At 41.5% G+C, this 25,757-nt stretch overlaps 1 protein-coding gene across 4 annotated transcripts in view; it reads right to left on the bottom strand.

The window, feature by feature from the left end:
• Positions 1 to 343: 343 nt before the first annotated feature.
• Positions 344 to 25,757, bottom strand: part of MCMBP (minichromosome maintenance complex binding protein) — a 33,152-nt gene continuing 7,738 nt past the window's right edge. For 2 of the 4 annotated variants that reach the window (XM_073354211.2, XM_073354213.2), the window contains exons 5-16: positions 24,956 to 25,057; positions 24,575 to 24,704; positions 22,613 to 22,764; positions 21,488 to 21,588; positions 17,447 to 17,622; positions 11,926 to 12,049; positions 8,429 to 8,546; positions 7,701 to 7,866; positions 3,280 to 3,413; positions 2,296 to 2,460; positions 1,372 to 1,460; positions 344 to 761 (exon numbers count right to left, since the gene is read on the bottom strand). In XM_073354211.2, the coding sequence (XP_073210312.1) occupies positions 635 to 761; positions 1,372 to 1,460; positions 2,296 to 2,460; positions 3,280 to 3,413; positions 7,701 to 7,866; positions 8,429 to 8,546; positions 11,926 to 12,049; positions 17,447 to 17,622; positions 21,488 to 21,588; positions 22,613 to 22,764; positions 24,575 to 24,704; positions 24,956 to 25,057 (1,584 nt within the window). In that variant the 3' untranslated portion in view covers positions 344 to 634. Of the gene's footprint in view, positions 762 to 1,371; positions 1,461 to 2,295; positions 2,461 to 3,279; positions 3,414 to 4,961; positions 5,186 to 7,700; positions 7,867 to 8,428; positions 8,547 to 11,925; positions 12,050 to 17,446; positions 17,623 to 21,487; positions 21,589 to 22,612; positions 22,765 to 24,574; positions 24,705 to 24,955; positions 25,058 to 25,757 lie in introns of those variants that run through there. The other 2 variants (XM_073354214.2, XM_073354215.2) reach the window with 2 other exon arrangements.

Genomic DNA, 25,757 nt, shown 5'->3' with positions numbered 1-25,757 from the left:
TTTGTCCTTTTTACAGGATGTGCTTGAGTCAGGTAAGTTGTGTAAAAGTTGAAATACAGAAGTTCTTCTCCTTGGTAAACTGTTTTACAGATATTTATCTTAGAATAAGCCTGTTCAAGCAGCAACCATGGTAGTTGCAATCTACATCTGAGGCTTTTTTCCCTCAGTGTAAAAAATATGGGTTGGTTCTTGTCACATGATTTAAATACATAAGCCTGCTGCAGTGCAAGAGCCAAAGGCTGTGAGTGGAATGACCTGCATCTTATGAAGCAGTCAACCCTACTGTGCCTCTAGAACCTGTGATCAGACTTGACTTTACACTTAAGGAAATGCGTTTACACAATTTCAGTATTAAACTTTTAATATCAAACAAGTTGCTCGTTATTAATTCTCAATTACAAAACAAGCTCCAAAAAATTTCATAAAATCAGTAAGTTTCAGCATTAGCTTACTGAACCCCATATAAACTAAATGGGTTCAGGTTTCAAGGGTAAGTGTCCATAATTTTTTGGTATAAATTATCTACAAGAAACTGTGGAATAAACAGTACCCCATTCTTAGTGCTGGCTCCACTTATGATTAGGACAAACCTCATTTTCATAGTCACAGGTAAGCAAAATAATAGGAGGAATTATTAAAGTTCATTTCCATTGACACACTTCTGTTGCTGGAGCCTGGTTTTACGTAATGCTTCCAGCTGTTTTGCTCTTAGCCACCGCTCTCTTGACAGCGTTGTCTGCCCAGCACTGAGAGACAGAAACCTGGGGGCAAAAGTAGTATAAGTTAAATAGCAGAATTCATACAGATTCCCTCTTAAGCTTTGCCATGAGAAAGAAAGTAATAGCCCTACTACAGCAGAAAGTTACAGAACTGAGCAGTCAGCAGTCCTTACGAACCAACACTCATCCCCCACCCCTTTATCCCAGCAGTCAGTGCTTTAGAACCTCTTATTGAACTAAAAACAGGAAGATGTATTTAATAGTTTCTCTTACTAGCAAGAACATCTCCCACATTCTCATTTCAACCTTCCAGTGAGGTACTGGGAGCAGGCTGGGACACTCAAAAGTGGCGAAGCCCCAAATGGGAGGTAAGCAGAAGTCCTTGACATGGGAGTAGGGAGGAAGAGTCTGCCTCACTGTTCAGTGGCCACAGAATAGTTCTGGCTGTATAAGAAGTGGCCAACTAGCCCATCTAGGGGAATGGACTTAACTTGTCCCTGCTCTTCCTGCCTATGCTATTTTCTTCAACCCTCCCACATACTGAAATAGTTTGAAGAGGTAGCCAAACAATTATACAAGTGTCACTGGGAGGAAATTACATGCAGCTATCACAAGTGAAAAAAGCAGATTCACTAGTTATAAGGCTACGCACCTTGCTACAAGCAGAGTTCTGTGAAGGTCATCAGCGGTTATGCTCTCAGGGTCATTCTTACGCATTTCTACAAAGTCTTCCTCTACTGCCTGAATTAAGACAATACATTGATAGGTAGTTAGAATTTAGCTTCTTGCAGTGAACACAATATATTGCAATAGAGGAGATACTTCAAAAAAGCTACAGCACTAGGGCTACATGAAGAATATTCCTAGTTTCCTGAGATTATAAAATTCCTGCAAGACTTGTATAACTCCAAGGAGGGAGGCTAGTTTCAGCCTTGCTTGCTGGGGAAGCTACAGAGCTACTTCTGCCTAAAAGGCAGTAAAATGGTTGCTCTCTGGGGCCCTGCTTCAGAAGGTGCCTTAGAACAGCAGTTCTCAACCAGGAGATCGGGGCCCCCTGGGGGCTGTGAGCAGATTTCAGGGGGTCTGCCAAGCTGTTACTCTCTGGGGCCCTGAACCCTGCCACCCAGGACTCAAGCCAAAGCCTGGGCAGTTGCCCTGCTTGCTACCCCTGGTTTTTATATGCAGAAAAACACTTGTGGCACTGGTGGGCTGTGGAGTTTTTACAGCATGTTGGCGGGGGCCTCAGAAAGAAAAAGGTTGTGAAGCTTCCTTAGAATCAAGTCTCGGATTTTTCAAAGGGGATAAAGTTTTCACAAATTGCCAATTGTAAGAGCCATAGTTTTGTGCCTTTTGCTGAGGTGCTCGGAACATCAGCAACCCTTCTTAGGGATAGGAGTCCACCCAAAACAAAATGCATCCCCTGTCCCTTGCAAAGGAGTCTAATACCACACGGAGTTAAGTGCAATTACTAATAGGAAAGTAGTATTTCAGCTGTTCCAGCTTCTACAGAATTACTTCTCCCTAGTGGACGGCAGAAGTTATATAAAGGTGTTAGTATAAGAGAAGCCTTCCATACCTTGGTCACCTCATCAGATATGCTGTAATCCAACAGCCTCAGCAAGCTTAAAAAGATGCGGAATTTGTTCAGCATGGATGGTAGCACTGCTGTGAGAAGGCTGTTTATATACTCCTCCATGTTTGGTGGAATTATCTGTGGCTGTAACTGGACCTGACAGTCTGACTGAAAAACAAGATGGGTTGCACATCATCCCTTTCCCCATTCACATCTGTTCCATTCCAGTAAGACACTTATGATTTCAGTACAGCAGTAGAAGTCAGTGTCATCCAGTGTTGTCGAAGACAGGATAAAAATCAGTTTAATATCAACCATTTAATAATAAATGAAAACCTCTTTCCTGAAGAGCTCCCAGTCTGAAATCTCTTGCTGTTTTAATCACCCTTCTTTGGGAGGGAACACTTTTGCTTTGAAGAGAAATCAATATCACAATTTTAAAACAGCCAAGAGAGCAAACGCTCAGTACATAAAGGGTGAAGACAAGTTGTTTGAACAACTAATCATACTGTGTACTAGCAGCTGTAGACACCTCCATAATCCATCATACATAAATATAAGCTGAATTCATAGTCTTTTTAGTATGAATGTGAGATGGATCTCTCCACCACAAACAGGGCAGTTATTGCACTGGAATGGGATTGCTATCTAATAATAAATCTGGATCTACAATCTTTTTCCATTACCAGGACTACCCATATACTCTAATAATTTTTCATCCTCTTGCTACCATTTCTGCAGCACGCAGCCACTGAGAAAAATGTCAGTTTTTCCTTTCACCAAATAATTTTTTTTGCAGGCCACTGTCACTAAACACAGGTTTTCTAGGTGCACTAGCTGGAGCACTGTAAGCCAGGTCAGCAGCCTGCCCAGGCAGCTCACGGCAACAAGATCATCTCCCTGACATTTCTGGAAATGGCATGCTCAGTTTTCATTAAGCAGCTATCAACTGTAATTATCCCCCAACTTAAGAAGACCTTGCCATACCGGTAGAAGTGATCTGCCTTCTGAAGTGATAAGTACATTAATATTGCATGGGAATTCCATCTGGTGGTAACTGAAGTCATAATCCACCTTCTGCCAAGTTATCAGGTTACCCAGTGCTGTCACATTATGTACACCTAGAAAAAGCAAGAAAACAGATGCTGACAGCTGGATGTAAACAATCGGCAGAGTTGAAATTGATTTTTCATTCAGGTTTTAATTAGCAGTTAGCAGAAACTATTACTTGGTCACAGTGGAAACAACTAGGTTACTAAACGAACCTGACGTGCTAAACAAAATCAAGAGCCTTTGAAGGATTTCAGGCATAAAAGTTGACCAGCCCTAATATTAGTGTAGTTTATGGGAAAGATCAGATTATAAACATGTAGAAATATTTATGCAAAATTTGCTAGAGGGAATAAGGCTGTAGTTATTAGAAAGAGTTAAGCATGAGATTGGAATGGGTACCTTACTTACAAATGAGTAATTCAGGACATCCCAAATTAATATGGCTAATGCTCTATTCCAAACCGCACCATTGTGCATTCTGTATATTTTAGAAATGTACTTAAAAGTTCTGACTTTTTTGTCTTATAGCCATAAGGATACCATAGACACTGCTGGCTCAGCTCTCGAATACATTGACTTGAAGGGTGCAGGATCAGGGCCCTAGAGTTTAAACAGACGAGGCTCAGAACCATAACTTTTCTGTACCAACCTGTCTCCCCACCCCGCAAACAAGCCACACACAAATCTTTCAAGTCATATCCCAGGACCATTCAAGATCAGGAGTGCTTATCCAGCACCACTGGCAATGGCATAAAGCTCCAGTTTCTAGCCAAGGAGAGGTGAGATACTGGACTTTTAATGTATAGAAATAACTGAACTGGCTGAGGAAGACACCTACTTTCCTAGCTTCAAGAGGCCATATGCTGAGGCTACCCTCTCCAGCAGGTTTAGATGATGGAAGAAGTTCCTTTCCAACATTCAGGAATATCATAATAGCCAGACAGAAGCAGCTTTTAGCATGGAAAGAAGTGGCAGTATTTGCTGGAGTGACAATTCCATCGCATCAAGGAAACCCAGCAAGTTTTGGAATCCAAATGCTGATCATGTGTATCATAGTGCACTTGCATTCGTCCTAAGCAGCTGAGCGAATTTGACAGACATTTTCATGAGACACTCAAACCACAATTTGTTCTCCACAACTGGCTGTGTAACTGCAGTAAGCTATTCTCAAAGTAGGCATCTCTGATCTTGCTGCTGCTCAATTAAGTGATCATGTTACTTTTAAATTGCATTAGGAACAGCAGAATAATCCACGTTTTGCCAAATGAAATACACAGAAACGGAGAACAATGTTAATCTATGATTACAAACCACTCTTTAAAATGAAAAAGTCAGTTACAGAAACCTGGCATGATGGTGTTACTGTCCCTTGGGAAGTTCTGGAAGACTGTATGGCTTAGGGGATTGGTGATGAGCTTTAGAGCCTTTTTACTCTGTCACTGGTTAGATTCTTCACCTGCAGGCCTATAGTGACCAGTACAGTAAAGATCCTCAGATACCATGAGGAGTAGTGCAATGTGAAGACAGATCCAAGGGCTTACGTGAAAATAATTGGTGATTTTTGACCAGAACCTAGAGAACTGATAGCACATCATAAACACACTACCACAACTCACCAGGCATGAACTATTCTCTCACCCTAAAGTGGAATACTCTTCTGTACTCAGGCCCATTCGTAGATGTGGGATAGCTTCCACTGTAGCTGACCCTGTTGCTCCAATTCTAAGTACAACTTCACTCTGCAGGGCTGTCAAACCAGCTTTTGACAGATTCTCTACAGCACTCCCCTCTATTTCTTTGTACGTTACTTTTACGATGGCAATACACTGCCACTTTACATCTGGATAAGAGAACAAATCACTTTTTGAAGTCCAAGCAGAGAAGAACGCCTCATTACATAAAAGGTGAAGACTGGCCAACTAAAATGAGGAACAGCAGAAAGATTAAAGGGGAGAGAGGAACTGACTAAAATCTGTAGTTATTCCAGACTACTGGTAGAGTGATTAAAATCAAACAAACCCATTTATTAAAAAAATTATAGTAAGTTCCTTCCCACCCTGCAAAAAAAAGTCAAACCAGAAAAGACTTAAAAAAAAGTTAAAAAATGGAATTGAAACTTCATTTAAAGATAGTTTGTTGAAATAGTGAAATCCAGCTAATAAAAATCAGATTTCTCCTGAACACCACCACCTACTGTGCTTTGTATCTTTCAGTCCAGCAGACAGTCATTAAATACTCTTTAAAAAGGATGGCAAGCTGTGTATAATTTCCTTCTTTTGGGATTCTTTCCCCTCTCAATTCCTTAGTCCTTAATTACAGCAACATAGTATCAACTTGAAATCTAAAACTGGCTACTTCTGTACAGTTTTCAAATTGTCTATATTCTGTCTGGCCTTTGGTCTCAACTCTTCGAAATATACAAATGAACACTTATGGTTCACGGTTATTCCACTGTTATGGCTTGTAAAGAAGATGAAAAGAGGTCTAACAGGTATGGACTCACTAGAGCATTTCTTAACAGCGGAACTTAAGATCGTGCATCAGGACAGTTTTTGGTGTCACAAGCTCCAGGAGGGATAAGGTACCCTTGTTATATAAGGCGGATTAGGATGCTTCTTTTATTTTAATATAATCACCTTCACTGGCTTCCTATTCACCTGTAATCCAACTCAAAATTGGCCCCTGTGGGTTTGTAGACACATTGCTTTTGCTCGCTTCACTTATCTGACTTTGTGTTCCAACCTGATGTCCCCTACCTGAACCCGGAAGATGGAGGGGGGAGAAAAGTGAAAAAGCACCCCAATTGTATATCCCAGCTACCTGAACCCTCATCTGCTGCCTCACTCCCAGCTGTCAAATAACTTTTCTTCAAAGCTCACCTTAAGTCTTCCCTCTCTGTCTAGGTTGTGATTCATTGCTTTATATGAAGGAGTGTTGTAAGCAAGACACAAGAAGTAATTATTCCACTCTACTCTGGCTCAATTGGAATACCGTGTCCAGCTTGGGCACCACACTTCAGGAAACAAGTGGACAAAACTGGAGAAAGTCCAGAGGAAAGCAACAAAAATGATTAAAGGTCTAGAAAACATGATCTGTGAGGAAAAGTTGAAAAAATTGGGTTTGTTTAGTCTGAAGAAGAGAAGACTGAAAGGGGACACATGATCACAGTCTTCAAATACATAAATGGTTGTTATAAAGAGGAGGGTGATAAGTTTCTCTCCTTATCCATTGTGAACAGGACAAGAAGCAATGGACTTAAATTGTATCCAGGGAGATTTAAATTAGAGATTAGGAAAAAACTTTCTGTCAGGGTAGTTAAGCACTGGAACAAATTACCTAGTGAGGTTGTGGAATCTCCATCTTTGGAGGTTTTTAAGAGCAGGTTAGACAAATACCTGTCAGGATGGTCTAGATAATACTTAGTCCTGCCTTGGTGCAGGGGACTGGACTAAATGACTTATTAAAGTCCCTTCCAGTCCTACATTTCTTTGATACACAGAACAAGTCACAGTTTACAAGATAAATCTTGGAAATCCATAACACACAAATGAAAACTACTTCTTGCTCCTACACAGCATTCACTTTTCAAATGGGAAAAAAAAACCTAAGTGACTTCAGTGCTCAAAGGTGTCAGCTATGCAACCAGGGGTTGTTCTGTTTTCTACAGGAAAGGTGCTATACGAAATGGCAGAAACATAAGGTAGCCCACACCGCTCCACTTGTGACTAACCAAAACCTAAAAATACCACTTCTGTGGGGCAAGACAGTAGCTCAGGTTACAGCTTCATTTAATTTCTGGCCTTTTCTATTGAGAGTGCCAAAGAAGTCTTTGCAATGCAAATACCGATAAACTAAGAAATCAGACTGAGCAGTAACAGCTCATTTCACAATGGTCATTTGCACCCTTTCCTCGATTTTAACCGTTCACCTACAGGTGAAAAGATTCCTAATGACTTTCTCACCCTCTCTAGGAGCTCTATTTAAAGCTACCAGTTTTTACCTGAAACCTAGAATATTTTAAATAAAACAAAATAGCCAGATGCTTCCTGACAGTAAAGCAGTAATAAGAGAAATAAAATACAACTGCCTTGTTGAACTGTGATCAAGCACGCAACTTCATACAACAAGGCCACAGACTGACAGCAAGCTAGTCTGATACATGAATCAGTTGTGATATTCATGGACAAGGTGGTTTTTCCCCCACACAGCTTAACAGTGGAAGACCTGTATTAAAAGGTTTAACTATTGCCACATAATTAACATCACTGTATGTCTTGAAATGTACTAATTCAGTCTACTGTAATGTATTAGGTCAAAGTTTTACAGGGAGGACAAGAATACAAAGCACTGCCTACCTGTTGTGTCCAGCTGTCCTTGCTCAAGCAGCATCTCATCTATCACGAGGGAAGTGTTACTGGCCAGTTGCAATACTCCACTGACTAGGCGGTTAGCTGTGTAGTCCTTGTGTGGGATAAACCGTGAGTGATTCATGTTTTCTATGGTCATCTGCAGACGATAGGCCTGCGAAGAGCAAAGAAATTATTAGCTAAGGAGGCAAATCCCCGCTCCTCCACTTGTTAGGTAAAAGTACCCTGCTTTAATAAGATCATTAAGTTTAGAATCCCATAATAGGTACAAAATTATAAGGACAATTAAATGAAATACACAGTCAATATATGTAATCACAAGTTCCAAAGCTCTTAAAGGGAAAAAGGATTTCAAAGGCAAACTACTTTATGGCGAGTTAAGTTTTTAAAAATATAGTTATATATAGCTACGGGAATATCAGTACAATGTGTTGCAGTACTGTAAGTTACCAGTCAATATGGTCCCTTTTCAAATTACTGTGTTTTCTCTGCAAAATACCTTCCAGGAATTTGTCGTCACTGGGGGGGGGAGAAATCTAGGTGCTCTCTCAGATGAAAGTTCCACCCCCATTTTAGTTTTTGGGCTATCCTTTATCCAGGCACCAGGAGCCTGCCTCAAACTGAACTTAAGTTTTGTTTCAAAAATACAGTAACATTAAAGCTAAAAATCACTGCACAATCATAAATCCATTAAAGCATATTAATGCCATTCTTACTGCTGGAACGAGCTGCTGGATAATGCGGTATATGTGCTCTGTGAAGATGCTATTTCTTGGACAGCCACTCAAGTTCACGGTGAATTTTCCCAGAGGAAGCACATCTCTTCTCGCATAGCTAGAAAAAAAAAAGAAAGATGGATCAGCTGAACACTTGATACAGGGACTGCACCCCTGGTAAGTCCTAAAAACTTTTTAGAATCAAAATACACCCATAAAAAGAGCCACAAGCTGTGTGTGAACCATCACCCTTATCACTTTGCTTAAACGTCACTCCTTTTCACACATCTTTGTTTTCTTTCTTGGGGACAGTGACTGTCTTCCTGTGTGTCTACACAGGACTAGAACATACGGGGTGCTACCACACTATAAACAGATGATGGCTGGCACATGTAAAAATGAATCTCATATCAACTTATCTATGACCTTTAACTAACCAAGACCTAAAAAGACCACTTCTGTGGGGCAAGACAGTAGCTCAGTAGATCAGTGACAGAACCATGAGAGATTGGACTAATTATGACTAATGTAATGGGGCGCACACTCTTCCACGCAAGGCAGGAAGGGGCTAAGGAGCTTAAAAAGGATTCCTGCTTAGTTGGAAATGACAGGCAGAGACAGCAGATGTAGTAGTCATTTCTGCAACTCAGAAGGCACTGCAGGCTGGACAGACCATCAGAAGACTGGCTGGAAAAATGAGGCTGAATGTCTGCTTGACCACAAAATGCCACAAAGGGGTGGAATGGTAGAGACTCACTGGAACAACCATGAAAACAGATTTCCACTTAGACCATGAAATGTTCTATTTACACAAGCAGACTTTATGCCATTATGAAGTTTACTAGGCCTACCATATATTCAGGTTTCCTATATGCTGGGTACTAGGGTGAAATTCCTGATCTTCAAATAAGCTACTGGAAAATTGGCCAGGTCGTTGGGCAGGTATGACACCCGCAACACATTTGGCTGTTCAGATGTTTGGCTGTTCTGTGCAACATACCCAACGTCTACACTCAGACTGCTTTTTCTCTCAGGTGCATACATATAGGTCCACATTTTCCAGGGTGGCTCATGATTTTGGGTGTTAAACTGGACATACCTGACAGGGGTCTGACTTTCAGAGAGTTAGTGTTCAGGTTCTTTTTTAAGGCATCTTAAGTTGGGCAATTAAGATCACTAGGAGTTTCTGAAAATGTACCTAACTTTTTAATGAACAAGAATAAATCAGAAGAAAAATGTCAGTCATTCTCTAAACTAGTGGTTCTCAATGCATGGGCCACTTGCGGCCCAATCTGCACAGAGCTGTGACATGCTCAGCACCGAAACTAGGGCAAGGCGGGAGGGGCACCTGCGCCAGGCACAGAGTAAGTGGAGGGGTGTGTGTGCGCAAAAATGGGGTGGTGCAGGATGGGGCCCAGTGACATCAGGCCCTCCCCCGCAGCAGGATTGGGCCCTGCAGAATCAGCAGGAGGTTAGGGTGTTCAGTGCTCCCCCACCCTGCAGGATCGCGCGTCCAGTGACACCAGCTGTAGCAGGCTCCCTGGCACTAGGGCCACGGATGCACGAGGCAGGGCAAGCTTCATGGCTGAGCTAGGTGCAGCAGAAGGAGGAGACCAGCGGGTGCGGGAAGGAAGGTGCAGGGGGCTAGGGCAGAAGGGAGGGAGGTGCAGGGGCACCAGGGAGGGTTGCCAACTTTCTAATTGCTGAAAACAGGACATCTCTGTGCCGCTCCTTCCCAGAGGCCCGGCCCTGCCACCACCCCACCTCTTCCCCTAACACACACACCCCGCCCCCCCGGATTCACTTGCCACCTGCAGAGCCAGGCTGCCCAAATCGGGACACAGGGGAGATGGGGGGGTTGCTCCATGGAGTGAGGGGTTGGGGGCAATTGGAGCACGACAGGGTGGAGGGGGGTGATTGGTCCCCGGAGCAAGGGGCTGGAGACATTGGTGCACAGTAGGGCAGACAGGATTCCCGCTCTCCTCCCCCCACCCCACCTCATCATTGAGGAGGCTGTAGCCAGGTCCCGGAGCCAGCCAGCAAGTTCTCTCCATAAGGAGTCAGCAGCTGAGCAGAGAGCAGTTCCTCTTGGACAAGGGTTCTCAATCTGCAGCCCATGGGCTGCTTGCGGTCTAGTCAGCACACAGCTGCAGCCCATATGACACCCTCAGGGTTATACAGGTTGTATATTGTGTGGATGCAGCCCACATAACACAGAGAGCTGCATATGAGGTCCACCATGGTAAATAGGTTGAGAACCACTATTCTAGGCTGTAACAGCAGCTGCTGCTCTTCCCATCCTCTGGTGGTAGAGGCCGGTAGCTGGATTTTTAGTGTCCAGCAATGCTGACCAGACACTGCCAGGTTCCCTTTTCAACTGGACTTTCCAGTTGAAAACTGGACACCTGGCAACTCTAGGAGGGGGGTGCTGCCAATGCATGGGAGACCGACTTTAGGTAGGGGGACCGGTGGCAGTCCCTGGATGGCGGACTGGGTGTATGGGGAGCAGTCCCTGGGTAGGCTGTTCTTCCCTGGACAGGGCACCCTGTCTCTGCAGGGCAGGCATGTGTGCCAGCCCATTCTTTTGGATTTTTTTTTTTTTGAGGGGGAGTGGGGTTCTGCATGCTGCGGGGGGGGGGGGGGACGGGGGGACAGTCCCAGGGGAGTTGGTGATTGGGGGCATTCCCTGGTTGGGGGGGCAGTCTGAGGAGGGGCTGGGTGCATGGGAGACCGTCCCTGGCTAGGGAGGCACCCCACACCAGGCAGAGCTCCCCATCTTTGCAAACTGGCTCTGCAGCAGCACAGAAATGAGGGTGGCAATATGCCATGCCTCCCTTACAGGCAATTAATTAGTTTTCACAGTTAATGTTTTGACTTATTTTGTGAATTTAAAATGCTCTTGGTAGACATTTGCAATGTTGAAATGAAAGGTACTATATTGATTTGAATGGTATTGCCATCATAACACAAATCCTAAACTTTATTTTTATAGATGTACAGGTAGTATATATATTGTGTGGATGTGGCCCACAATGGTAAATAGGTTGAGAACCACTCCTCTAAACTATTAATGGAAATGTAGTAATAGCAGGTCTGCTCTCACACAGAAAAGAGATTAGATAGGAAACATGACATCCACATTGGTTACATATATATTGCTTGAGGATTTTAGTCTAATCGAAGGACAGAATAAAAAAAGGTGGAGAGAACAGAAGTGGGAGGGACTTTGTCAACTCAAATGCTAGGAAGATACTAAGCTTTGAAATTAGCCTTGTTTTAAAATCTATTTGGACTGTGGACAATAATCTCTGCATTTGTGCCTAATACAATGGGGCCCCTCAGCTGCAGCCTCCCTGGGCACAAAGGAATATAAATAATACTTATACCATCTCTGCTGAGAAGTTATTCATAGACTCTGATAGACTGGCAAAAATAAGTAGATAATATTTTTAAAAACAAATACACTAAGCGTTCTCAGCAGGCATCTACGTACTTACACTGTGGAGATGAGATGCAATATAAGGTACTCAGCAGCCAAGCTGTCTCCTAAGAGTGCATGAGTGAGAAATCCAAGCAGCTCTGCTCTAAGTGGCGAAAGTTCCATCATAAAACTAGACACAACTATCAAGAAAGCAGAAGACAAGTGTCAGAAATGCCCTGCATCTGTTCCCCCTCCTCTCCAAATGAGGCATACCTTGCAATATCACACATTGGGAATAGTGAGTGGAAAAGAACAGCACTCTACTCTGAGCAAAGTTTCCGCATTCACCTAGATTTTTCCTACCTTTTTTAGGTTCAGGACATTGTTCCTTGCTCTGCAGATTTGAGATGGAATAATGCCCTCTATTTAGACTTACAGCATATGTAATTAGAGTGATCTTACCCAAATAGGTCTTCTTTCCTAGACTACGCAAATCCAACTCAGTCTTCTTCACTATGTTGTTTTACGCTCTATTGCTGTGCTCCTTTGTATCTTGCTTTTTGCCACACCATTCCTGATCTCTGGTGACCATAACTTCATGCAACTTAATTGTTTTATCTTTGCATTCTGCTCTGATGGAGGCCTCAGGGCACCACTCTGTGTGCTAGGTGATATGCAGTGCTAAGAAAGTTCCTGCCCCAAATAGCGAACAATCTAAACTAACCTGAATGAGGGGATGTAACAAACACTGGGGGCGGAGAGAGCAGGAAGGCAATAGTATAGTTACATAGACCAGCTATATGCACAATTTACAAATTTGGTCCAAGATTTTCAAAAACTGAATCTAAAATAAGATTCCTAAACAAATGGGCCGCTTCTCTGTAGAGCCAAGTAAACAGCAACTCGCTGACTTTTAGACTCCTGGTTTTTAAAGTCTTGGCCCAAGACTTTTGTCATTTGGATAACAATAAATGAGACATTAATGATCTCAGTTATCCTTTCTTGCCACAAAAAGAAAAGGAGTACTTGTGGCACCTTAGAGACTAACCAATTTATTTGAGCATGAGCTTTCGTGAGCTACAGCTCACTTCATCGGATGCATACCGTGGAAACTGCAGAAGACATTATATACACACACAGACCATGAAACAATACCTCCTCCCACCCCACTGTCCTGCTGGTAATAGCTTATCTAAAGTGATCATCAAGGTGGGCCATTTCCTGCACAAATCCAGGTTCTCTCACCCCCCCCCACCCCCATACACACACAAACGCACTCTCCTGCTGGTAATAGCTCATCCAAAGTGACCACTCTCCCTACAATGTGCATGGTAATCAAGGTGGGCCATTTCTCACCCCCCTCCCCGGAAACACACACACACTCACTCTCCTACTGGCAATAGCTCATCCAAACTGACCACTCTCCAAGGCTGGAAATGGCCCAACTTGATGATCACTTTGGATAAGCTATTACCAGCAGGAGAGTGAGTTTGTGTGTGTATGGGGGTGAGAAAACCTGGATTTGTGCTGGAAATGGCCCACCTTGATTATCATGCACATTGTAGGGAGAGTGGTCACTTTGGATAAGCTATTACCAGCAGGAGAGTGAGTTTGTGTGTGTGTGGGGGGGGGGGGGGGAGGGTGAGAAAACCTGGATTTGTGCTAGAAATGGCCCAACTTGATGATCACTTTAGATAAGCTATTACCAGCAGGACAGTGGGGTGGGAGGAGGTATTGTTTCATGGTCTGTGTGTATATAAAGTCTGCTGCAGTTTCCACGGTATGCATCCGATGAAGTGAGCTGTAGCTCACGAAAGCTCATGCTCAAATAAATTGGTTAGTCTCTAAGGTGCCACAAGTACTCCTTTTCTTTTTGCGAATACAGACTAACACAGCTGTTACTCTGAAACCTTTCTTGCCACAGACAGTCACATCACAGCTACGAAGAGCCAAACTATTGCCTCACTTATACAGATTTCTATGGCATGCCTACCTTCCCCCTCACACACACTTTAATATCTGAATGCCATTACTTGATTTTATTTTAAACATTTTATTTTGAAGATCCTAAGGTATATTATGCAAACAGAGGTAAAGTACATAGAAGTTCCACCTGACATTGTCAGCCTCTGTTACATGCACCCAATTAGAATAGACTAATTCTGAATTATTATAGTGCATTCCTGCATCACAACAGAAATGTTTTTTGACTGTTGTTTTCCATTTGAAGTATTTAAAGGTACCTATCTTGCTGGTATATAAAAGCTCATAAAAGTTATGAAAAAAGTATGAGTTGAGAGGAAGTGGTATATTATCTCCTTGCTCCTTGGAAATTACAGGAGCATATAAATTCTTGTATTCAGAGAGTTATTTTTATTTTATCAAGGTGCATCTCACACTGATACAAACAGAGTTTGGCTTGAATGCTGTCTAATCTCCTCTGGCAGCATTTGCACTCCTGGGTTTACTATGCTTACCAATATGGAACAAGCTACTTTCAACAAATAAGGAATCAAAAGTGATTTTAAACATTAAAGAATACTCAAAAACAAAGGAAGAGAAGTAATCAGTTACCAATCCATAATCCTCTCAATGCAGAGGCCCAAGCTATGTTTTAAAGTGTTACCAAAAATACCAGTCAATGGAAAAATTTAATATTTCGGCTTCTTAGAATTTTTTCAGCAAGCACCAATGTATCCAAGTATAGCCCCTCTGCAAGAATTGGGAACACAAAATTCTCCTTTCACTTCACTATTCCAAGGATGCGGTTCATTCCCATTTCCCTTCTGTATGCCTTCACTCCAGCCAAGCATGTGGTGTACGCAGCCTTTCCCAGGACTGGAGATGGCAGTGCTTTACGGATCAGGATTTAAAGGGAGACAAAGCTGTAAAGACTCTCCCAAAAGACCAAATTAAGCAGCTTTGCAAAAGAGTCTACCAGCCAACAAAGCAAGTCACAGGCATACCAGGGTTGGCCATAAGCAAAGTTGGTCACAACTCAGAATTTCCATATTGTGGGGAAATTTCAGAACTTGGTTTCATTTAAAAAAAGAACAAAAACAGCTGTTTTTATTAACCCAGGAAAAAAAAAATAAATAAATAAACCCAGTTTGTTTTGGCACCACATGGACGTTTGGAGTTTGTGAAACCAAATATCCTCCCCAGCATCTGGCAGCAGCCATAAAACTGACCAGTCTGGATAATTTCATAGGCACCAGTAAATCTGACAGGAATCATGTCAATTTTAGCCACCAGCTGCTAGACTTCGAGGGCTGGGCGCAGCCCTAAATGTGCTGATTTCCTTAGAGTCAGAAACCCAGAACCTCCAGGGTCTGTGGCTCAGAGGCAGTCATGCTATGCTGCCTGCCTTGCGATGCTGACTGACTCAGGATAGGGGACTCCAGGGCTTCCAGAATCCCAGGCCAGCTGGTACCTGGGCTCGCTAACTCAGGGCATCTGGTTCCCCAGACCCAACTGGGTGCTCTTAGGGCTTCCACGTTCTCTGCTGCAGAGCTAGGAGCCTAGACCCTGAGAAGCCTGCTCAAGCCTGGGCTGCCAGGCTCCCTGCCACAGAGCCTAGACCCTGAGAACCCTCAAGGCTGCCAGGCTCCTGGACCAGCTGGCTCCCCGACTCATTTTTTGGTTTTAAACCATGAATCTGTTAGCATCCATGATTTTTTTTAAATTCCATTAGAGGGACTCAAAACAAAATAACGCTTGCCACTTTTGGCAAACTGCAAGTTATTGCCGCAGCTTTCCCACATGCGAACTGGGCTGGAAAAAACAAGACACAAATCTCAAGACACTTACCAAAATTAGTAAGTGACTGTAGCAGCAGCAGCACAGATTCACAGATCTATGGGCTCTACTGCGTGTAAGTTTGGTTTGTTTTTTGGACTCTGATCTGTATGTATTCTGTTTATTCCTTGGGCTCTGCCATCTGTGAGCTTCCACAGCTCTTAAAATTGCTGTAAGTGGAGTTCTATATAGACATACATGACATCTTAAACACTCGCTGCAGGTTTTGAAGCCAAACATATAATACACCTTTCAATTAAAAATCTGAAAGGATTCCCAAGATGATACTGAGCAGATCATACCGTCTGAGTCAGCAGTTACACACTCAGCAAACTGATTCATAAATCTATGCTGCTGCTACATTCATGTCCTCATTTTGGTAAGTCTGTCTTGTGGAATTATGCATTGTTTTTTCCAGCCCAGTTCATAAGTTCAGTGCAACTATTGCAATCTGATCACAGAGAAAACCCTCCTCCAATCCCTGCCACAGGCTCCTGGGGGAGAAGATAATGAAAATAAGAACAGGAGCTACATTCTGTCGAACAAAAACTGAAATGTTTAAATCAAAGGATGATCAAATTTAGCTCCCCACTGCTTCTTTGCTCTAACCCCCAAACTGTTTTTCTGATACATCATTTAATGTTCAATGCTGTTCCATAATGTTAATTGCCACCTTTATATAAATATTTAAGTAACCTATTTTGCATGTTAATGTCATTGAAAGTCAAGATTTTTAATGATAAAATAGGAAAAGTGGTCTATGTAGAAGAAAATATAGTTCATAAAACAAGGCCTAAAAAAAATTAGCTCTGGTTAGAAATGGCAGTTTACTCTCAAACATTATTGTGAAATAAGCAAGAGTTTTATGATTAATGATGTTTAAGAAGCTGCCCTCCATCTCAGATGGATGCAACATAACAGCTGCCATAACAAAAGTAGGATTTTTTAAAAATTAAAATGCCAATATGAGTAGGAATTAAAAACCCATACATCAATTTGTCGAATAACTGCTGACTTGGGACTAGTATGATCTGCTCAACATCCCCTTGGAAACATTTTCAGATTTTTAATTGGAAGTTCTATTATACATTTGGTTCCAAAACCGACAGCCTTCTACAGCTTCCTAAATGTTTAAGATGAGTCAAACATAATATCTATATAGGACTCCACTTGACAGTCATTTTAGGAGCTGTGGAAGTTCACAGATGGAGAGGAAAAATACAAACAACAGAAAAACAGAAGCGCGTGCCACAGTTTGTGGTGAATGTTTAAGAACAATCAAATGGGCAACTAGTTGCATAATTGGTTTTTCTGTTTTGTTTGTTTTTTTAAAACTTAGCTCCCTTTAAGCTCCTTGATAGTACAGACATTCATTACATATTTTATATCCGCAAGGTAATCCTATGTGTCTACATACTTCAGATTTACCTGTTTAGCTAAGCCTTAATAAAAGTAAAGTTTTCAAAAATAAAGTGATTCCTCATTTGAAAATGAATAAATCTTGCAATTTGTACAATAGTAAGTCGAGTTTTCAGACTTACAGAATGAAGTCTCTAATCATGACTACTTCAGAAGTAACTCTTCCTAAAATAAACACTTATCACCATGTCTGAGGCAACTCAGTATAAAGTAATGCAGCTGCCCCATCCCTTCTGAGTCCGCCTTAAACAGACTCTACCATTGCTGCATTTTCCTGCCAACAAACGATAACTTGTTTATAGTATGGAGTAGTACAATGCAGTCCAGAGTGAACCAATCTGTGATAATGTAAGGTTCCATTCCGCAGTTCAGATACTTACAGCTTTTACTCTCCTCTTCATTAAGGCAGGCAGGCAATAATGGATTAATGTGCTGTAATTTCTGTGCCAAAATCACATGGATTCTGGGGACTAATGAGGCAGGAGGACTATGTACTCTCTGTTCTTCTACTGTGTCCATACATTCCATAGGATCAAGTGGTGATGATGAGTTCTCCCTAGTAAATATCACAATTAAACTGAGCTTAAAGACATTCTATGCAAATGCCCCTGCTGTTGTCAAAATGAATCTGGAATCTATTCCAATAATGTTACACATAAACACAAGTGACATCCATTCCCTGCTTCAATTTACTGAAGACTACATTTAAACTAATATAAATTATAGATTTTAATGATAAAAGCTTAATTGAAATATTTTAGGTATCTATAAAAAGACTATAAATACAAAATACATGAAAATCCTATACACTGACAATATAAAACTACTAAACTGGATTTTTACATGTGCCATCTTCTGTATTTCTGAAAATACTTGGAGTGTACAGGCTTTAGTTTTGTAAAGGAGGCAAATCCCTAAATCATTCTACCATTTAAATGAGAGATGTAAAATATTCTTTACATTCTTTACAGGTTTCTGTTCAGCAGGTATCCAATGCAGACATTGTAACATTTCAGCAAATAAAGCAACTTTGTAAAGTAAAGTCTATCTTGTGTGGATACAGAGTTCCAGAAGGCTGCCAGATCATTAATCTTGGACACTTAAATTTTCTGTATAGCCACAGAACATGTAGTGCAGATGAAAGTCAAGAATTCCCACCAGTGTGACTCAACCCTAACTTGGAGAAACCACCCTTTGAGGTGAGAGAACAGGTTAGACCTCATGACTATTCAATTCTCAGTCTCTGAGGCCTTCCAAAAGTAGCTTCAGGTTTTTTTTAATTTTGGACATTGGAACAAAGACACAGACATCAGATGGCAACAAACTTCAGTCACTACTGACTTGGACTGGATTTGCACCAGAGACAGAAGCGAAAGGCTGTATAACCTATTATTAATCTTTAGGAGCCCACCAAATTCACAGTCCATTTTGATCAATTTCATGGTCAGAGGGTTTTAAAATTGGTCAATTTCATTTTCAGATGGGCTTGTAACCATGGGGGTCCCGACACAAAAGGGCTGAAGGGGATCACAAAGCTGTTGTGTGCGTGCGTGTGGGGGGGGGTGTCGCAGGATTGCCACCCTCACTTCTGCGCTGCCTTCAGAGCTGGACATTGAAGGCAACACAGCTGCAGAGCTTCCTGCAGCTTGAGGAAGTACCTGGAGGTGGGTCTGATCTCCCATCCCCTCACCCGAGAGCGGCTGCCAGGGGAAGAGGAAATCAAGTCCCTCCCCAGTCCAGCAGACTAGCAGCTGGAGCCCGCTGAACAGTGGGAACCCCTGGCTGAGGCATCCCCAGCCCTGCCTCTTCCCTACCCCTCCAATAACTAGATTTCACAGTGGAAGTCTGATTTCACAGTCCATGAATTTGGTAGAGTCCTACTAATCTTCTCAGCCTCTCCTCCTTCTTTTGGGCAAGATCTGTTCTTCATTGAAAGGACTGTAACCATTCTTTTCTCTTTCTACTTCATGCAACAAGTTCAAAATCCTTGCTGAATTCCACCATTTTGTCTTAATGTAGTTTGGTTGTCAACAGTCAAATACATTTGATTAGGCATACTGAGCCACCACTCTGGCCTTAGCCTACTGTTGGAAAGGAACAAAAACAGCTGGCTTTGCTCGTTTACCTTTACAAGCTTGCCTGGCTCTACTCAAGAACACAAATATCAAGGCTGTAACATACCAAAAAGAATGTTTTCAAAGGATCAAGGCTCTGAACACCTGCATCAATATGACAGAAACTGACATATTGGATGACGCCTGTGATCCATGCACTCAAATATCTACTCTTAGGGGAATTCTGTACACTGTGCAAGCACAGAATTAATGTTTCCCAGAGACAGAATAATTGATCAGAATAATTGATTCTGATGGGGAGACGAAGGGAAGCTTATGTGGCACCAGCAGAGAGGGCTACTAGCTCACAGACCAGAGCAGCCAGCCGCAGAGAGGGAGGGGGAAGCACCCCGTTTGTGTGGCCAGGTGAGGAGGCATGGGATATGAGGGGGATGGACAGAGCAGGGTACATGGGGCTGCTGGCAGGGTCACAGACTGGGGTTCAGAAGGGCTAATGGTGGGGGACGGACTGGGCAGAGGCACAGGAACTAGTGGCATGACAACATTGAACCAGGGGTTGAATGGGAGTGAGGGGAGAAGGGGTGGCTGAGTGAGGGTGCAGGACACATGGGGACAGAGGCAGCTATACCTGGCTGAATGGAAAGTGGGGGATGCAGGGCCACATGGGGACATGTGCAGATATGCCTGGCTGAACGGGGTGTGGGAGTGGAGGGACACACGGGGGGCACATGTGCTTGAATGAATGGGAGAGGCTAAGGGTCAGCCAGAGTCAACATGGGGGAGGCTCCCCAAATCCCTAACGATCCGTCCCCACCCTTCCCTTCCCCGCAAAAAAACTGTTCCATACTTCTCCCATCCAACCTCGAGATTCACTCTCAGGCTCTGTCCCAGCAATTACTTCCCTCTCCCTCAGCTCCTTCGTTACCCCTGACTTCCCCAAGTCTTTGGGCTGCTTCTGAAGGGTGCAGAAATTCATTTCTGTATTGTAGTTTAAAGGAATTATTACTCAAATTTCTGTATTAATATGCTTAGTACGGAATCTATTTGTCAAAAGATGATTCCTGAATCTTTTGTATTGTCTGTATTGTTACAGACATACTTGCTGACAAGTATTTTGAAATAAATTACCAAAATAATTGAAAGGGGCATAATTATATTGTGTTATTTTGACAAATAAAATATGTAAAATTTTGCAGAATTTTAAAATATTGTGCACAGAATTTTAATTCTTTTAGCACAGAATTCCCCCAGGAATAAAATATCTTATCTCCAAAAGTGTCTAATACAATATAATTCAGAGAAAGGCACTAGGAACCCAAGTGGATAATCATAAAATAACATGCTCTTTAGGGAAGTTTCCTCCTAAATCTCATCAGTTAGTGGTTGGTTTGCACCATGATACTAGGCTTTGAATGCCTTCTATTTTTAAAAAATGTTATCTAATATAACTCAACATTTTTTATATGGAAGTCTAATCACTTTTTTAGATTTTACCAACCTCTTGATCTCTCTACCTTCCTAATCTGTGGCAGTGATATGTACAGATTAATAGTGCATTACATTAAAAGAAAGTATTTTCCTTTATCAGTTTTGAGTCTGTTTTAATTTAATTGGAGGTTCTCATGTTCTTGTATTCTGAGAGGGTAAATAAGAACATCTGATAAAACTTCTTTACACCATTCAGTATTTTGTATACATCTATCATGCCCCTATTTATTTTCTGTATGAAGTAAACAGTCCTAATTATTTCATATTCTCATATGGAAGACTTTCCATGCCGCCAGTTATTTTCACTGCCTGTTTACAGGACCATCTCTCTTTTGGCTATACTTTTATAGGTAGTCTAAAAGTATTTTAAATTTTTTCCAACCCATTTACTTGGTCCTGAAGTAAATTTCTCCAGTTTAGTTCCAAAAATTATCCAGCACTTGAGAAAAAAAAAAAAGGTACATTTGCTGTCCTTTGTTATAGAAGCTAATTGTAATGTCTCATTAACTCCCACACATCATTCTGAAGTTCCTTCAAATCTCTTGGTCCTGTCCTCTTTATAAATTTGTTCCAGCACTAACACTTGATACCTCTGTTTGATAATGGGGCTGTCTGGGAAATATGTACAGCCATTGCTCATGCAGTACCTGTTCTGTGGACAAAGGACTTCAATTACCAGGGCTGTCAATCCAGTACCTTCCACAAGCATTACCTTTAATTTAGGCAAAAAGCATTTTTAGAATAATGCTCAGACAAATGGTTAGACACTTTCTTAATTTTTAGGGCACAACCATTCAAGCACATTTTGCTTTTTAACTTCATAATCCCTGCAGATCAGAATCACAGCCTAAACCTTACCTCTCTTCATTGTTCACTATGCTGAGCACTGGATCCACAGACAAAATGCCATACACCTCAAGAGTATCGTTGACTTTGAAACTATCCCATCTCTCATAGACCTGCCACAGAGATAGCATGATAAAACAAGGAGGCAGACAGAACAGAATGATCTATTGCAAGAACAAGGACATCATGGATTGTCAGACAAGAGCAGAAATCTCAGTAGACAACTGTAGATTCAAGAGATTCTGTGCAGAGAGGCTGTCCAAATAAGTTTTTAAGAAGGTGAGATTGGAAAAATTACTTTCTACTTTTGTAGGATTTACATTATCTGCCTTCTTCTGCCAAAGTGGTAAACAACCATATTCTACGCTTGTTAATTAAAGGATGAAACTCTAAACGTAGAATAGGATTGCTGAAGAATGGGATAGAAACAGCATAGATGAGTTTTACTTGCTTGCAGTTTCATAGTCTGCATTAAGTATTAATCAACAGGAAACTATTTCAAATATGAAGTGAAAACAAACATTGCATTGTTTCCCTCTTGCTTCATCACACCTTTTTCCGCTAGAAGAGCACATCTTGAACTTACTCAAGGGTCCATGAGTCAACATCATCCTTACACTTGGGTGTCTTGAACTGACAGAACACATTTTGCCAAGTGCAGCTATGGATATATGTGCTTTAACACCTACTAGCACTGATGTTAGCAATTCTAATATCCCTTATGGGCAGTGAAGAGGAAAACAAGACAGCTGTTAATTGAGGACACATTCAAGATAATATAGGTTTTACTAAAAAGAAAAGGAGGACTTGTGGCACCTTAGAGACTAACCAATTTATTAGAGCATAAGCTTTCGTGAGCTACAGCTCACTTCCTCAGATGCATATCGTGTATGCATATCAGATGCATCTGAGGAAGTGAGCTGTAGCTCACGAAAGCTTATGCTCTAATAAATTGGTTAGTCTCTAAGGTGCCACAAGTCCTCCTTTTCTTTTTGCGAATACAGACTAACACGGCTGTTACTCTGAAACCATAGGTTTTACTGTAACTGCTCTGGGTTCAGGATTCTCTCTCCCACCCCTAATCTATCCCTCAGTGAGGCAATCACACTTTGGTCATCACCTCCAAAGTCTGGTTACCTTTACGAGACATGCAGGGCCCTTCTCTCCTGGCAGCGGAAAGTTTAGATCAAGTGGAGGGGAGCAGTTTGGGGATATTAGCTGATGTCCTGCAGAAGCTTCAGTTTCTAATCGCTTTGGCTCGCCACAGCCATGGATATCACCTATATTCCCTGCAACATGAAGGAAAGACAGCCTTCTACAGCTTACTTAAGCATAACAGCAAATCCAAACAATTTTCCTTCCTTCAGAAAGCAATACAGAAGCATGCTGAATCAAAAAGGGATCCTGGAAGAACAACAAAGTAGTAGTTTCTACCAACTATTACTTTATTGTCCCTCACAGAAATAAAAGATTTGTATATCTATTGCCAAAAATTAACACCATGATGAATATGTAGGATTTTAGACATGAAAATCTGTTCATCTTGGAGACCTAAACATAGCCAAGGAGATTTAACTTGACTCAATCTATCTTTAAGCATCACATTGTCATCTGCAAGGCAACCTATCATTTGTGTAGAGCTGTAGAAACACTGCATTCTGCATCTTGTGTTTAAAAACAAGTTAAGCAGAAATAAAATACTTTCTCCCAAGAATCTCTTTAGATTTGATTTTCTAATGCAAAGATAAAATACCATTCTGTAACTGCTTACTTTAGGCCAGGGGTTCTCAAACTGTGGACCGGGGCCCAAGCCAAAGCCTGAGTCCCACCGCCCGGGGCCGAAGCCAAAGCCCAAGGGCTTCAGCCCTGGGCAGGGCGATTAAGGTTACATGCCCCCTGCCTAAGGCAGAAGCCCTGGGGTAGCTTTGCACCCCCTCTCCCTCCAGCCCAGGACAGCATGCCTTGGGCTTCGGTCCCCCCTCCTGGGCTCATGTAGTAATTTTTTTTTGTCAGAAGGGGGTCAGGTGCAATGAAGTTTGAGAACCACTGCTTTAGGCTACATATGCAGGTAAATCAATCTGAGTATTTACTTGGAAATCTAATACAGATATAAGAAAAAGGTGTATTTTAAACTGTAAACTATTAGAAAAATACTAAAAACCTTAAAATCTGACAGTTCAACTGACTGAAATATAACACCAAACAAAGCTTTAATTAACAGCTTCTGCAGTACTTTTATAAGAACTTGAAGGACTTATTTTTAAACTAACCCCCTCCTGCTCAAAAGAATACATTAATTAGGGCAGGCAATTTTCTCATCAGTTTGTGAATGCACAGGATGTGCACACATACCTGATTTGCCTCATGCTAACATTTGCCAGTTTTGGAAATACCATCCTTTCAGAAAATCTAAGGATTTTAGGTCTTTTTTCAGGGGACTACAAATGCCTGGTATTCCTCATTTTCCCTTCCAACCTCTGGAGGGCAAAAGACAGTTCCAGGTAATGCAAGTCAATTATATTCCTTTAAAAAGCCGAGGTAGGGGGGCTGTCACTGGAGATAGAGAGGCAAGGTGGGATAGTTCTTGAGGCCCAAATTATCGTTCATAGTAAAGCAGACCCAACTGATATTTAGGCCCCATTTTGATAAGTACTTTCTATACATGTAATAAGAGACAATCCCTATACCCAAAGAGCTTACAATTGAAACTGACAATTCCATTGTCTGTTTTATACCCTTTCTACAGGTAGGGAATAGAGACACTGAGATGAGGTGACTTTCTGAAGGTCACACAGGAAGTTTGTGACAGAGCTGGAAATTAAATTCAGTGACCGAAGCCTTTCCTTTCTTCACACAACAACCACAGTACTACTGCAGCAATCAAAAAATACTAGCTTTTTGTAAAGCGGTAGAAAACAAATCATATGTTACATATGTAACATTTGTCCTGGGCTAATTTCAAGTTAAACTGCTGGTTTTCCCCATTTGTTTCCATTCACAGTTCAACCAGCATAGTGATCAAGACTGGGATAACACTATTGACTCACCCTGATACATAAATAGTTCATAATGGTACTGAAATGACCAATCAAATGTTACCCATATGCTGCTCTTTCTGTTTAGATGGATGCAGCTCCATATCTTCATCTTCCTCATAACTCCTCTTGTGGCGACTTGGAGTGTAGGATGTTGAAGGGCTAACTCGAGCCTGACTCACACTAATATATGCGTATGATTAAGAATTAAGGACATCATCAAACTAATTTGAAAAAAGTCAACCAGAACAAGTAGCATTATCCAAATATTATTAGCCTGGCTATCTTGTTGGGTAAGATACTATTACAATAAGTGTGCAAATTGTACTATAGTGCTGTCCTATGATGAGGCATATCTAAATTAAGGAATTACCCTCTCATCCCCTCAAAATACTTTAAACGAATTTATCATAATTAACATCTCTCAGGCTTGAACAAAGGATATTTCTTTCACCCACGCTGACTCTCCAGGCACCGGCACACAGTAGAAGGTCTGTCTCTCCAAAGTGACCGTTTGTGAAGAGTTTAAATCAATTTCCTGCTGAGGCTACGATATCAATAATAAATCATGAGGTTCAGGTTTTTAACATTGAACGTATTTGTTTTTAAGTCATTACCTTACTTTGTCAGTAGAATTATGTACTTAGCCATAATGAGTTACAAGAAGTAGCTTCCTAATGAAACAATTTACTATCTAAAGCACAAAAATTAAGACTATAAAAACCTAAACACAATCCAGTGGTAATTTTAAACTGCACTTCATACAAGTTTTCCACATTTTGTTTAATCTTCTAGACCATATTTTTGGTGCCATAAGAAAACAAAGATATTCTTCTGAAGTTTTTACATGGAGGTTAGTGGGATATGATTTATTCCATTCTTTCAGTAAATGAATGGAAAATTTTTGGTGCTTTCAGCTGCTTTAACCCCTGTGGACAGAAGTAATAATCATTCTTTAAAGGATTCCCTTACTATGGGTCAATAACTTAATCACATTCTTTGGTCTCAAATGCAATCTCAATGCAATTGCATGAACAATGTCAAAAAGCTCACATTTAAAAAAAATCATTCTTATTCAAGAATAGAAAGAAAGAGTGATTGTTAGTTACTCTCTATACTCCTGAGGGTATTCTGAGCCAAAAAATTAAAAATTCTGCAAATTTTATTTGTCAAATAAATGTGGAGGCTCCAGCATGGCACTGGGGAGCACAGGCCACTGGCAGCACAAAGGTAGGCTATCACTGAAG

This window comes from Lepidochelys kempii, chromosome 7 (assembly GCF_965140285.1).
Source record: "Lepidochelys kempii isolate rLepKem1 chromosome 7, rLepKem1.hap1, whole genome shotgun sequence".
NCBI classification, from domain to species: Eukaryota; Metazoa; Chordata; order Testudines; family Cheloniidae; genus Lepidochelys; species Lepidochelys kempii.
Note: the sequence above shows the minus strand (reverse complement) of the source record. Positions and strands in the feature narration are given on the sequence as shown.